This window comes from Xyrauchen texanus, chromosome 4 (genome assembly GCF_025860055.1).
Source record: "Xyrauchen texanus isolate HMW12.3.18 chromosome 4, RBS_HiC_50CHRs, whole genome shotgun sequence".
NCBI lineage: Eukaryota > Metazoa > Chordata > Actinopteri > Cypriniformes > Catostomidae > Xyrauchen > Xyrauchen texanus.
This window is the reverse complement of record NC_068279.1, coordinates 31,662,481-31,677,772: the sequence shown is the minus strand read 5'-3', so window position 1 is coordinate 31,677,772 and position 15,292 is coordinate 31,662,481. Positions and strand designations below refer to the sequence as shown.

General features: G+C 43.2%; 1 protein-coding gene across 4 annotated transcripts in view; it reads left to right on the top strand.

The window, feature by feature from the left end:
- The window catches only part of LOC127635902 (disabled homolog 2-like), a 36,891-nt gene extending 31,601 nt beyond the window's left edge, over positions 1 to 5,290 (top strand). For 3 of the 4 annotated variants that reach the window (XM_052116186.1, XM_052116202.1, XM_052116212.1), the window contains exons 10-13: positions 687 to 834; positions 1,455 to 1,937; positions 2,341 to 2,420; positions 3,317 to 5,290. In XM_052116186.1, the coding sequence (XP_051972146.1) occupies positions 687 to 834; positions 1,455 to 1,937; positions 2,341 to 2,420; positions 3,317 to 3,379 (774 nt within the window). In that variant the 3' untranslated portion in view covers positions 3,380 to 5,290. The remainder of the gene's footprint in view (positions 1 to 686; positions 835 to 1,454; positions 1,938 to 2,340; positions 2,421 to 3,316) is intronic. The other variant, XM_052116194.1, reaches the window with a different exon arrangement.
- Positions 5,291 to 15,292: the final 10,002 nt, after the last annotated feature.

Below are 15,292 nucleotides of genomic sequence, written 5' to 3'. Positions count from 1 at the left end.
ATGAAAATTTCATGTTTGATAGTTATGGTGCTGATGTACTTGAGTAAATGATTTAATGTATTTGGATACAATGTGTTGGATGTGTGTTATGTGCAAACCCGAAATTTTGTTTTATAAAGTTTTGGAGAGGTTGTTTATTCTCTTCCGATTGAGTTTAAAATATGTCTGAATTTGAGGGGCTGCACAATACTAGCCAGTCAGAACAGTGGCCGATTACATTGAAGTTTACGCTGAGGCCAAATTTAAATGTTTTATTCAGAGGGCCAGAGACAGGTTGAAAAATTATAATTTATAACTAAACTATGACAGTTTAGGTGCAAACAACATTACTGGCATTATCAGTGGACCTCAGGGAAGATAATACAATTATAAAAAAAAAAATAACATTTCATGAACCCTTTAATCTCTCTGGTCTCTCTGGTCTTGAAGGTTCAAAATGTGCATGTCCCTTTAAACTCTCTTATTAGAACTGAAGTCATATCTAACACCATCTCATGATCTGGTAATTCTTTTAACCTCAATGTTTAATGCTTCAGTGATTTGTGCTTACAAGGTAAGGATTGATTTGCTAATGTGTTTTCAATCATGTTACATATAAATATTTTCCAATGCCCTCCTCTTGTGGTAAAAGCCAAACTTGATTTTATATAATTATTTGGCATGCTTGTTTGATTCCTGTTCTCTAGTTGCCTTCAAATGAAAAACCTGGGACAGATCTGTTTTCTTCACCGAACCAATCCGAATCACCGTCTCCTCAACCCGAGAATGGCACTGTCAACTCTGTCAGTCTATTCAGCAAGAGCCCCACCTCCACTGACAGATTCACAGCTCTTGGTAAGATGCTCGAGACAATAAATAAATAATTTCACATTTGTGCGCTGCTTTTTCATACTGTCAGTTTTTCTTATTCAAATGCAAATTTGAGCTTAAAATGAGAATAATTGTTCCCAAGCATTAATGAATCATGGTTTGTTGCATTGATAAATGGTTAAGATTAGTAGTTTTTTTTTAATGTATGAAAATGCTTTTTGTATTTCTAAGAGACGGACTAGAATATTGTTATTGTAATCCATGCAATTCATGTCAATGGCCAAATACACACTAATGCATTTTTGTTTAAAAATGCAGTGATTTTGCTATATGTTTGCGACTCTCATCCACACTGAAATGGCATGTTACTCCACAGAAAACAGAGACTTTTGAAAACACTCTCTAGTGCCAAATACTTCGGAAAACAATGACATTAGGAGTTTTCTTTGAATCAGAGTTTTCAACTGGAAGCGTATCAAAATGACAACCTCAGTCACCATTCACTTTCATTGTGTGAAAAAAAGATGCAAAAAAAAGTGAATGATGAATTTTGGGTGAACTATACCTTTAATATTTAACCTTCCCTTATCAACACTATGTTTGCTCTTAATACTGGTTGCCTCTGTACGTCCCTTCACCTTCAGTCTCCGCTCCTGGGGCAGCTCCATGGAATCAGCCCGTCTCCTCCATCTTCCCCAGCACCACCTATGTCTCTCAGCCATTCACCCAAGCACCTATCTTCTCCACTTCTCCTGTGCCTGCCTGGGAAACAACTCCTGGTGGTTTTGGAACTTCTCCTGCTATACAACAGCTTCCATCATGGAGTCCCACCCCAGTTTCCAGTGGATCAAATAGATCCAATGGATCCTGGACCCCACAAACAACCCTGGGGAACCCCTTCCAAACCAATGTATTTCCAACAACTGCAAGCATTAGGCCTGATGGACAGCTGAGCTCCAGTCCTCCTCCACAGTATCCACCTCGGGCTATTCAAACCAAAGAAGCTCCAAAGGTGGACAGTAATGCTTTTGTTGACCTGGATCCACTAGGGGAGGCGAAGAGAGATATCAAGGACATGTTTAAAGATTTCCAGATGGCAAAGCCACCAAATGTGCCTGCAAGGAAAGGTAAGCTCCATCACACCTCATACCATTTTTTAAATTAGAATCTCTTCAGTTTTTAATTTATCACCCATGACCAGACTCATCTGTGGCCACTGAACTCCAGAGAAGGATCCACAGAATCAGAATTATGCCCATCAGTCATAGAATTATACACATTCCCACCTCTTAAGTGTTGATTAATTTATTATTTTAGCTAATTTGATGATGCTTTCTGCTACCAAAAGTACCAATAAGAGTGTTGTACTCTCAGCTCATTGTTGTGTCATGTTTAAATCTATTCCACAGAATTCTGCAGATTTCCTCCCAAAGTTAGTGCAGAAAATGTGACCTCCCTATGACTGTAGTGATCATATTTTTGTAGTCATATAAACACTGTAGTCATAGAAATATTATTGTCACTACACAGAGATTCTGAATGTAGGAGGTCAGAACCCATTCAACAAGTCCTTTGGAAAAGATCTATTTGGCACATCTGTACCTGCCACTGTAAGTATATGTGTTCAGATTATTAGAAAACATTATGAAATATTTTATGGTATTAGCATGATCTTATGAAAATCACGTGACTGGTGACATTTTTGCAAAATGATTCATATGCATACTGCGGCAGTTGAATGGTGAAATGTCCACAGAGTGGCACTAAAACAAGTTACGTTTTCACTCACACAAATTAGGTTTGTGAGGGATGATGTACAGTCAGCTGGTTGTTATTGCAAATAAACCCAGACAGGATTATCAGGACCCAATGTGAAGCCAAATAAATAAATAAATGGACATGAAACATTGATATGTGTGGAAATTATTTTCTTAGCTTACTTGTAGAGATCACACAGTGATCAGAGAAGCAGGAAAGATGACTCGCAATACCCGGATGAGTGGTCTGATACGTGAAGGTGTGGTTGTTACTCAAAGATATCAGACTGCTAGATGGCAATGTGAGATGAGAACACAATTGCTAAAGCAACCATGTTATTTTGGGGCGCTTCTACAGTATGATACTTTATTCAGACAAGCTTATAAACGTACGTACTTGGTTATGTAATGCAAACGTTAAACTCATGCACTATAGTAAAGGTGTTGTAATGTCATAAGATAGCATTATGTAAATAACAGGGCGAAAAATAAGTCTTTATGAACTGTTAAACTGCAGTTTCACTCTTGATTTGTGTAAAAGGAAAGTAATTGTTGTTGTAGTGCCTCTAGTGTCACCAGGAGACTGAGGAGATATGTACAAAGAGCCATGTAAAAATCATTTTGCAAAAATGTAGGTATAGAAAAGTGTTTCTAAGTGTTTCACTTTTGAGGTTCTCTTGTTCTGACATCCTGGTTAATAGCTCCGACTTACATTTTAATTTGTTTTTCTTTTCGTTTTACCTTTGCAGAGTGATCCTCTCATAAAAGGATTAGACCCTTTCAGAGACCCATTTGGAAACCCATTTGCATGATAGCCAGCCAGCTTAATGACTCCATAGTGTCCAAGTAAGGATCGAATAAAAGTAAATGAAAAAGAAATTATGCAAAAACAATTCCATCACTGATGTTTGTTACAGCTTTATAATGTTTCTGTTCAGCTCACTGATGCATGACCACAAGTCTCCACTACAGCTTTTCGTGGAGTACCTTCATTTTTATTTAGCTTTCCCACTAAAGTGCATCCTGTTCAAGAGCAGGTCTCTTAGCTTTGATGCCACATCCATCCTGTAGCAATGTCTGAGAGCCAAATGAAGTCTGTGCAGTTCTCCTTTATTCATAAACCAGGATCCATGTGTTGGTAGTGGACATCCTGAAAAATAAACCATCATCCAGCACTGATCTCCTTTTAAAATATGGTTATAACTTACAATTGCACATTCAATTGAAACAAATATGACTTGTAGTGCAGTTTGTATTCTAAATGATGGAATGGTTTTCTGTACTAAAAGAAAAAGCACTCAAAAGCAATATAATATACATATACAAGTATTCTGCACCATTAGACAATGCATTTTTTTTTCTTCATGCAGTATTATGTTTCACATGTGTATGTTTATGTTTCAAATTCCTTATGACATTTATCAAAGCTTTAGCACATGATTTGTCACCAAGTAATTTGTATGATTTACTGTATGCTTGGCATGCAAATCCAGATTTTTTTTTGTTGTGCATCTCATTGAATGTTGGTTACTTCATTAATTATTTGAAATGTACAAACATGAGCAGACATAAAGGACAGTAGAGAGACAATGTATTTAACTTTTGTAGGAATGCTTTGATATGATAACTGTGCAATCAACGCCTGATGATCTGCTCTGTTCTGATCACATACTGTACTGACCCGTTCATTGTAAGAGAGCCTGGTAGATTACACAATGGTGCTGGCTCTAATCAACATATATGTGAACTGAATCCCTTGCAAGATCACTTTAATGTTATTTTCTACAATCTATAGTCAGTGCTCCTTTATTTGTCAGGTCGTGAAAATGCTTCATTTACTAATATATACAGGATGTACTGTCATCAGGTGGAAAGTTCTCTGTTTTATTTTGATTTTACATTGTATTGAAAGAGTAATCCTTAATTTTACCATTGGCATGTTGTCAGTGATATTACCATAACAAACACCTTAAAAAAAATCATATGTACCCATAACATTCATTGGTAATGATGCCGGTATGTTGTACAGTTCCGTTCATACTGTATAAGCAATTATGGATAGCACATTGTTTTGCTCAAAAGGAGATCATCCAGAACCATTCAATTTATACTTGATATAAGCATATTGATGTGTCTATCAAGATCAGTGACATTGTACTATAATTTTCTTTATTATATTTTTCTTTTCCTATTTGGTAGGTGGGAAAGAAATGTTTTTCCTCCAGAGAAATTAAGTGGGTAAATATACTGTATGATATTGCAAGGCTTATCAGTGTAAACATTGTCCATAATCACTGGTATCCATTCATCAAAGTGATATCAAATTTATCAAACAAAAGAAAGGTGTGTACTACACTGACTGTACTGGATGTTTGAGCCTTGCCAGAATGACCTATGTGAAATATATGTGTGTGTACATATATAAATATCTGCTCTGTTATGCAATATGCCATCTCTACCTTGGATATTATAGAACTAAGGTGTTTTTTAAAGAAATGTTGTCGCTACAATAAACTGGAATTTTAGTTAGTGGATTAGATTCTGAATTGTCATATTTATCTTTTACAAGGTATGTGTTCAGATCTGTAAGACCAGTAAGGTCTACTTGACAATAAAGTGATATATATTTAATTTCTTTAAGGTTTTATTACCTCTTATTTGATCAGTAAATAGGAATTCAATTGTTATTTTTCTAAACACATAGTAAATATTGCAATTAAGGCCATGAGTTGTGTCTTCCTGCCCCCTTAATCAAATAAATACAGTAATTAACATAATATTAGGCCTTTAAACAGTTGGTGGTACTGTCCCATTATTGAAAAGCACAACACAAGCATGCATGATTATGTTCCAGTTCTGATTTGTATTATAGTAAAGATCACTTTAGGACTACTAGATTGCACAGCTAATATTTTGTTTGCCTCAGCCAAAACCCTAATGATAAAATCTGCTACAAGACCACATGGCAAAGTTGCCTTGTTGGTGTTTGAGTGAAGGTATGGTTGTAGTTCTCGCTAGTGCAACTCTAACTCTGTCACATTACACTCTCATCACAGTTTGGTGAACCCCCACTCCAAAACCCATCAACAAACCTGTTGGTTACACCACATGACTGATTTGGTAAACAAAAGTTTAATATAAAAAAAATAAAAAATAAATGTATATATTAAAATATTTTAAAACACAATTGTTCACTGATTATTTAAGAAAAATCAATAAAACAATATTCTGCACTACTCATGCCAACCTTAGTTTTTTAAGAGCTTTGACTCTCTGGACAGAAATGCCAGTAAAAATATTTACTTTAAGCACCAGAAAAAATATAAAAATGACTGAACTCAGAAATGGAAAATATGCTCATCATAGAAGGTAAAGAGTTAAAGTTACTGTTCCCTTATCAAGAGGTCTCTCCTATTGCGTAAGTAGCTTACGCTATGGGAAAACTCAGTTTCTCGAGAAATATTGAAGTCTTTATGTAAAACGCATTGCAGCTGCACAGCAGACAGTGATGAGCGAGGCAGCTCGGTCATTGGCTGTGCTGCGGCAACTGCTCGAACCAATGACGGGGCGATTTAGAACGCGCCACCAATGGGGCGCCGCTCGCCGCTCATAGCCTGCTGAAATTAGCATATGAGGGCTATATAATGAGCATCCCGTCATTCCGGTTCTTTAGATTTAATCTCCTTCAGCGAAGACCTTCTCTTCGCTGGATCCTCCGGATTGTTGGAGTCTTTCGCCGCCGTTGAAAAGCTACAGCGGGACTGCTAAGAGGACGCCGGCACCTTCAGCCGCCTTCGAAGCCTTCTGCTACGCCATCCGGCGCGCATCGCATATCCTTTTACTAAGCATATCCTTTTACTGCAAGCGCTCGCCCCCGCGACGCTTTTTTAAGTAAAAGAGTGATGTTTCTAAGGCGTTGTTTCAGATGCCTTCAGCCTGCGCCTCGTGCAGAGGCCCTCTTCCTGACGGGGATCATCACATCATTTGCACTCGCTGCCTGGGACCAGACCACGCAGAAGCTGCACTCATTCAGGGCGGATGAAAAAGCGCCGCTCACAGAGGCTGCCAGAGCACGTAGACTTCGGTGACGTCACACCGGCTCAGTCCCCGCGTGCTTCACCGCTACCAGAGATCTCCCCGCCGCCCACGAGAGCGGACCAGCACCCCTCCAACAGAGCGGTGGGTCTCGTCTCGTTTCGGCGCGCCAGGGGACGACGATGGAAAGGATGACATTCTTTCTATTGACGCTGCATCCAATGACTGGCCGGGCTCGTTCGACCCCGCGCCATCGACATCAGCGGACACGAGCGCGGGCACCAGCATGGAAGAGACCGCCTCAGCAGCAGCGAGCAAAACGTGTAAAACATTACCCAGTCCCCTTACAGGCGGCTGGAAATGTCTGTACAGCAGTCGATGGGCCAGTCACAGAACTCGCTCACCTGCACTCAAACGCCGTGTTAACGGCAACACACAGAAAACACAAAAATCATTTTCTGCCTGTGTCACTAAGGGGTCACGTGTCCACGCTAAAGTGCGCACTCCCACTTATCAATACTGTCCAAACAGTGCCAAATACTTCCCCAGCTCCAGCTGGACTGACCCATAAATGTAGATCGTGTGCCTACTGTCATGTATGCACCACTACACACAAGCACTGTTCCCACAGTTATAGACGCTTCCCCAGTAAAAGCGGGAAGTACTATAAGTATAGCCGCGTGCCTGCTGTCATGCACGCACCCCTACACACACATACCCATACAGTTTCACACAGCTCTCTAAATGCCGCAAGCATCACAGATGCAATGCGCGAGCTAAGAAACTCCCCGCTAAATGCGGAAAGCTTTATGTGGCGCGCGTGCCTACCACAGTATGCACCCCCACCCATAAGCGCTGGCCATGCAGTTCCAAACAGAGCCGCGAGCATCACAGATGCGACGCGCGGGCCAAGAAACTCCCCGCTAAGAGCGGGAAGCTTTATGGAAGTGGCGCGCGTGCCTATGTATGCACCCCCACCCGTAAACACTGTAGTTTCTAACATTTCTCTGGCTCTTTCTGCAGAGCATTACGGAGATAACGCGCGTGCCTGCAATCTCACACGCACTCAACAAAGCTGCTCAGCGCGCGCACGCGCCTCTGAGAGCTGTAAGCTCAGTGTAGAACATTAGAACATTACCCAGTCCCCTTACAGGCGGTTGGAAATGTCTATACAGCAGTCAATGGGCCAGTCATAAAACTCGCTCACCTGCAATCAAACGCCGTTTTCACGGCGACACACAGAAATCACCAAAAGAGTCATTTTCTGCCTGTGTCACTAAGGGTTCACATGTCCACACTAAAGTGCGCATTCCCACATATCAATACTGTCCAAACAGTGCCAAACACCTCCCCAGCTCAGGCTGGATGTCTCAAATATGTAGATCGTGTGCCTATAGTCATGTATGCACCACTACACACAAGCACTGTTCCCACAGTTATAAACACTTCCCCAGTAAAAACGGGAAGTGCTATAATTGTAGCGCGTGTGCCTGCTGTATTGCACGCACCCCTACACACAGCTACCCACACAGTTTCAAACAGCTATGCCGCAAACATCACAGATGTAATGCGCGGGCTAAGAAACTCCCCACTAAATGCGGAAAGCTTTATGAACGTGGCGCGCGTGCCCATAATGATGAATGCACCCCCACTTCAAAACACTGTTCATACAGTTTCAAGCACTCATGCTGTCAGCATTTCGGAAATAGCGCATGTGCCTGTACTCTCACACGCACCTCTGCACTCGGCACTCAATACAGCTGCTCAGCGCGCACCTGCGCCTCTGAGAGCCGTAGATTCTGTGTTAGCACAAAGCGATTTGCCGGCGGGGCCCATACGTCACTGCGACACACCCCCAGCCGGCATTCAGCCCATATCTGTGCGAGCAGAAGCCTGGAAAAAAAAAAAAAAAAATCCCTGACATGCCGAAATGGGATTTGAACATAATAAAACACGGATACTCACTTCAATTCGCTCGCAGACCACCCCGCTTTTCAGCGGTGGTCGAGACGAAAGTGAGGAAAGATGTGTCACATGTTCTACGCACCGAGGTGCTTAAACTGATAGAGAAGGGCGCTATAGAAACTGTTCCTCCCTCTTTGAGCGAGGCAGGTTTTTACAGCCGCTATTTTCTCGTCCCAAAAAAGGACGGTGGCCTTCGCCCCATCCTGGATCTCAGACATCTGAACAAAGCGTTAATGATTCGCTCGTTCAGAATGTTAACAACCAAACACATCCTCGCGCAAGTTCGCCCGGGATTGGTTTCTATCAGTGGATTTGAAAGACGCTTACTTTCACATCCCGATAGCGCCTCATCACAGGCCCTTTCTGAGATTCGCTTCGAGGGACAGTCATACCAGTACACAGTACTACCATTCGCCTATCATTGGCCCCCGTACATTCACGCGAAATGTATGGATGCAGCACTTCCCCCTGAGACAGCGGGAGTGCGGATACTGAATTACCTCGACGATTGGCTAATCATAGCACAATCAGAGGTTCAGTTAATGACACACAGATCTTGGACTATCAGCCATTTACAATGCCTGGGTCTGAGAATAAATTTTGCAAAGAGCGTGCTATCCCCAGCCAGAATATTTCTTTTCTGGGAATAGTGCTAGACTCAGTGCAGATGACAGCGCCTCTCATCAGAGCGGCGCTTATCTCGACGCCTTGCAACATCGTTCAGAACGGTGCGCACGCCCCCGTCAAACGATTTCAGAGAATGCTCGGCCTCATGGCCTCGGCATCAGCTGTACTCCAGCTAGGATTGTTGCACATGCGTCCTCTCCAGCGCTGGCTCAAGAGCCGCATCCCCACTCAAGCGTGGCGCTCAGGCCACTTTTTGATCAGAGCGAATCACGGCTGTATAAAAGCCCTGACGCCCTGGAAAGCCATAAAATGGTATCAAAATAGGATGGGGGGGCCCTTTACGAGGGCAGGCCTGTTTCCGGTTTTGGTCAAACCCGGAAAAGCGCCTACACATAAACTGTCTGGAAATGAAAGCGGTCGCCTTGGCTCTCAGAGCCCTGCTTCCGTACCTGCAAAACGAACACGTCCTGGTCCGAACGGATAACATGACGGTAGTTTCGTATATAAATCACCAAGGTGGACTCAGGTCGAGCTCCCTGCACTCTATGGCCAGGGAGCTCATTCTATGGTCACAACACCACCTGCGCTCGCTAAGAGCAGTGCGCGTGCCAGGCGTCCTGAACCAAGGAGCGGACATGCTATCCAGAGACAAAGTTCTCCCAGGAGAATGGTCTCTCCACCCTCTGACGGTTCAGTGGTTATGGCGAACCTTTGGCGAGGCGGAGGTTCAGCCTCCAAGGAAAACGCCGACTGCCCTCTCTTCTCAAAAGCACGGACGCTTCGCCCAAGTTTGGCCGAGCAGCCCCTTGTATGCTTTTCCCCGATCGCGATGCTGCCTCAGGTCATCAGTCGGATCAGGGAGGTGAAATGTGCAGTGCTCCTGGTAGCCCCACTCTGGAAAAACCAGACGTGGTTTCCAGAGCTGGTACAGATGATGCAATCTGCCCCATGGCCGATTCCGCTGAGGCAAGACCTCCTTGGACAGGCCAGCGGGATGATTCTTCATCCCGCCTCGATCTGTGGGCCCTCCATGCATGGCCCCTCAACGGGTTCCCGAGAACCTCCCCAGTGGAGTTCTGAAAACCATTGCTGAGGCACGAACCCCCTCTACGAGGCGCTTGTATGCCCAAAAGTGGAAAGTGTTCAGTGACTGGTGTGATACCAAGAGCTTGAACCCCAAAACGTGCGAGATACCGTGCGTACTCGCCTTTTTGCATAAGCTGCTGGAGGCGGGCCGCACACCCTCCACGCTCAAAGTCTATGTGGCTGCCATAGCGGCGTCACACAGTCCTGATAAAGGACATTCATTAGGAAAAACGATCTGATCGTTCGTTTCCTAAGAGGCTCAGGAGGATGAACCCTCCTCGCCCACCTTCGGTGCCGATCTGGGACCTGGCCACGGTCCTGGACGCACTCAAAGGTGCCCCGTTCGAACCTCTCCGAACCGTGCACCTCAAGCAGCTCGCTCAAAACCACGCTCTTGCTGGCACTTCGCTTCAGTTAAAAGAGTGGGCGACCTGCACGCGCTGTCATCAAGCGCTGCTTGCCTGGAATTTGGACCTAACGACTGCAGAGTTGTCCTTAGGCCAAAGCACGGGTATATTCCTAAGGTGCTCTCCACTCCCTTCAGAGCACAGGTGATATCTCTGGCAGCGCTATCGTCCTCAGCAGACGAAGGCAACGCAATTTTACTCTGCCCGGTCAGGGCGCTCAGAGTATATTTGGAACGTTCTGCCCTGTTCAGACAGACGGAACAATTATTCGTATGCTTTGGCGGCCGATCTAAGGGTCTCGCTGTTTCAAAGCAACGAATATCGCGCTGGATAGTGGATGCTATAGCGCTAGCTTATGAAGCCAAGGGCCTTCAATGCCCCTTAGGCGTCAAAGCTCACTCTACGAGGAGCATGGCCTCCTCGTGGGCATGGTCGAGTGGGATACCCATTTAAGATATTTGCGGCAGGCTGGGCCTCGCCTTCGACATTTATCAGGTTTTATAACCTACAGGTCCCCTCACTACATTCCAACATTCTATCAGTCTGACTGTGGAATGAGCTGGAGTATGTACATGCTGGGCATTATCTCCTCCCTTATAAGGTCCGTCTCTGACCGACTTAGAGGGTTTATTATGCGTACCAGTACACAAAAACTCAGTACATAAGATGTGTACTTGTGTTTGTACAAGGAGCGCCCACCTTGTAGGTAAGGGCCCTGTCATACCCCACTAAATAGCTCGCCTCTGGCCGGCTTGTGGAATAATCACTTTGCTTTAAGGCTCAGGCACCTGCCTCTGGCTTTATACAGCGAAGTCAGCACGCACGGCGTTTTACATGGGGTTCCCATAGCGTAAGCTACTTACGCAATAGGAGAGACCTCTCGATAAGGGAACGACTCGGTTACTAACGTAACCTCGGTTCCCTGAGAGAGGGAACGACTATTGCGTAAGCTGCCGTGCCTGTGCTTGGTCAGTCGCTTCAGTCGATTGAACCTAAAGAACCGGAATGACGGGATGCTCATTATATAGCCCTCATATGCTAATTTCAGCAGGCTATGAGCGCTGAAGCGGGCGCGCCCCATTGGTGGCGCGTTCTAAATCGCCCGTCATTGGTTCGAGCAGTTGCCGCAGCACAGCCAATGACCGAGCTGCCTCGCTCATCACTGTCTGCTGTGCAGCTGCAATGCGTTTTACATAAAGACTTCAATATTTCTCGAGAAACGGAGTTTTCCCATAGCGTAAGCTACTTACGCAATAGTCGTTCCCTCTCTCAGGGAACCGAGGTTACGTTAGTAACCGAGTCGTTTTGTGTGAAAAGCATTTTTGTTTTTAATGTGTTTTGGTTTGTTACTTGCCCAAGAAAGTACTGTGTAACATTAGGTAACTACATGAACATGAATATGGGTTAAGGTTAGGGTTGGGGTTAGGTTTAGGTTTAGTACCTAGTAATCAGAGGCGTAGGTTTGATTTTGAGATTGGTGGGGACATCCCCGGAGGATTCGATTCAGGAAATGAAATGAATGGGACAATGTATTAAGGTTATTATTTTACATTGACCTTAATGTGTTAATTAATGAATTCTGCAATGTTACAGGTTTAACAAATAATGACAAGGAGGCAGTTTAACAGACTTATTAACTTTAATCTGCTCATAGTGTAATGCGATAATGAATTATGTAATGTTACAGGCAACAAATAATGACAATGAGGCAGATTAACAGACTTATTAACTTTAAACTTTACATTTTTTTATGTTTTTTTTCTTCTTCCCACTCCTTTTCAAATATGTAATGGACAATGACAGGAGTTAAATAGTCTATGGCTGTAACTATTGTTAATTAATTTGTTGTGTTATTCTTATCACTTTGATTTGTCTTTTTTATTTTCATTTTCTTTTCGGATGTTCTTTTTTACATAAATTCGAAATAAACTTACAACAAAAAACAAAAACAAAAAAATCCGCTCATAGTGTAATGCAATAATGAATTCTGTAATGTTACAGGCAACAAATAATGACAAGGAGGCAGTTTGACAAAGACTTAACTTTGTGTCTACTGTCTTCTTTACTATTTGAAGAAGCCAAACACATGCCTACGTCTGTCATTAACAGAAATGAACTGTTGGCATATTTGTTTGACATCAACTTTGTCCAGTTTGTCCTGGTGGACATGGCACACAGCAATACTGTTAAGTCTCACTTGTTCCATTGTTGATCTGAGCCATGTTTTCAGTCTCCTAAGAGCACTGAAACTTCTTTCAGCCTCAGCTGATGAGACAGGGATGACTAAAAGCAGCCTAACAAGCGTTTCAACTTGATCAAATGTAATTTTTTTTAATGACTTACTTGTGTTTGTTTTAAAGTAGCTCCTAATGTCTACTTTTCTTTTTTTAGCAGCCATCCTGACTCAGCACATCAAAAAATTAGCCTAATTGACAAACACATGTTTGTTTCACTATATTTTTAAGCTCAGGACATTGCAGACTTCCACTTTTTTTTTTTTATCAAGTTAATGATTCATATTTTAAACGACCTAGACCAAGCCCCACCCCAAAACACAACCCTTACAGAAACTTGTGCAAAACACTGGACTTAAATAGAAACATGATTTGTCAGATTTATACACCTTTTTAAATAGCAAGCACATATAAAATAGCCTGTTGTCATGATCTTTCATTGTAAGTGCCCATCACACACGCTCGCACGCACGCACGCACGCACGCACGCACACACACACACACACACAGTTTAGGTTTGCTATTTATCCCGTGATTGTCATACATTGAAAAAAACTGCACTGTCCCATAATCAATATGTGACGCGATTTGTCCCGTATTTTTGTTCACAGAGCTGTTCATTTCTCCCACTTACCGCTTCTAGGTTTCGGAGGATCTTTGGCGCTTCTCACAACCAAATTAAGCTACAGCCTTTCACAAGTTAGAAAGAAAAAGGAAAGCCAATCGGATTAGCGATGTCGGTTCGCGAGGCAGGACTTAATAGAGAACCACGTGTACCAGGAATTGCGCCTTTTTCACAGAACGCTGGAGTGGTTTTATATATACATATAATTTATTTTTTTATATAAAATTGGTTTTATATATAAATATATTTAATTTTTATATAAAATTGGTTTTATATATAAATATATTTAATTTTTATATAAAATTGATTTTATATATAAATATGTTTAATTTTTTTATCGAAATTATTGCTGGGGCAAATCAGTGGTCATTGGATATTGGTAGGGACACGTCCCTAGCGTCCCTACCAAATTCTACGCCCCTGCTAGTAATTGCTCGAGTTGTAATTATTTAGTACGTAAATGTAGAACAGTACTGTAAAATAAAATGCTACCATTTTATTAGTATATTTAATATATCTGGACAAAACAAAATCAATGTCACATCATTGACCCATATACTAAGATTATACTGTCTTTGTGTGTATTAATTGACACATTACATGTCCATTTATTCAGCATCAAGATTTATATATCAGAGGATACATTGTAAGTGCTGCAACTGTTCTTTTAAGCCCTTATCACCATTTTGATTTCTGTTATGCCATCATAACATCTAGGTTACGTATGTAACCTCCGTTCCCTGATGGAGGGAATGAGACGTTGTGTCAAAGAAGCGACACTAGGGGTCTCTTGAGTGCCGAATATGCCTCTGATCTATGAAAAAAGGCCAATGAGAAGTTGGCAGACAGTATTTGCATACCCGCCCCGGACATATGGGAATAAAAGTGGAGAAATACGTTGAGTTCATTCAGGATTTTTCTGAGGAGCCGGAAATGGTCCGGCCACCACAGTGGCTCAGCTCCGCTACGTGGCCGGGAGGACACAACGTCTCGTTCCCTCCATCAGGGAATGGAGGTTACATACGTAACCTAAACATTCCCCATCTGTCGCTCACTTCGACATTGTGTCGAAGAAGCGACACTAGGGGTCCAATTTAAATCACGCCATGTGCTGAGCCGTGTACTGCTAACACAGGAGCGGCAAGTATTGTATGTGCAAAGGAGACCAGCTGTGTCAGACAGCACGTACCCTTCCCCAACGCCCCATAAAAGTCGTTGGAATCATTCTGGTTACCCTAATCAGGGGAACAAGGCGACGCTTGCCAACCTGGGAACGGGACAAGCCTCGCCGGGCCGCCTTTCTTGGGTACGATGAAGTAAGGGGTGTAGAAACCCTTATTCATCTTGGTTGGAGGGACAGGCTCTATCGCATCTTTGAGTAAGAGAGTTGCGATTTCCACGTGCAGGCATGCTCGCCGTGTACTGCGGTAAAGCGGATGCCCGCGAAGGGGGTCTGAGGCCTGGCAAACTGAATTGCATAACCGAGTTGAATGGTCCGGGCCAGCCAGCGTGACGGGTTGGGAAGTGAAAGCCACGCATCCAAGGTCTGTGCTAGGGGCACCAAGGGGACGATTATTTTTGATGCTTTGCAGCGGGGGTGTGGCGGCAGAGTGCCGTGAGAATGGCATTTGCGGGCCAGGTGACCCAGAGACAAAGGAAATAGCTCTTTACTGAGAATGTGGGTACCACAGCCCCAACAAAAACCTTTTTCAACAAAAGATTCTCCTCCCGGCCTTCCACCGGGGG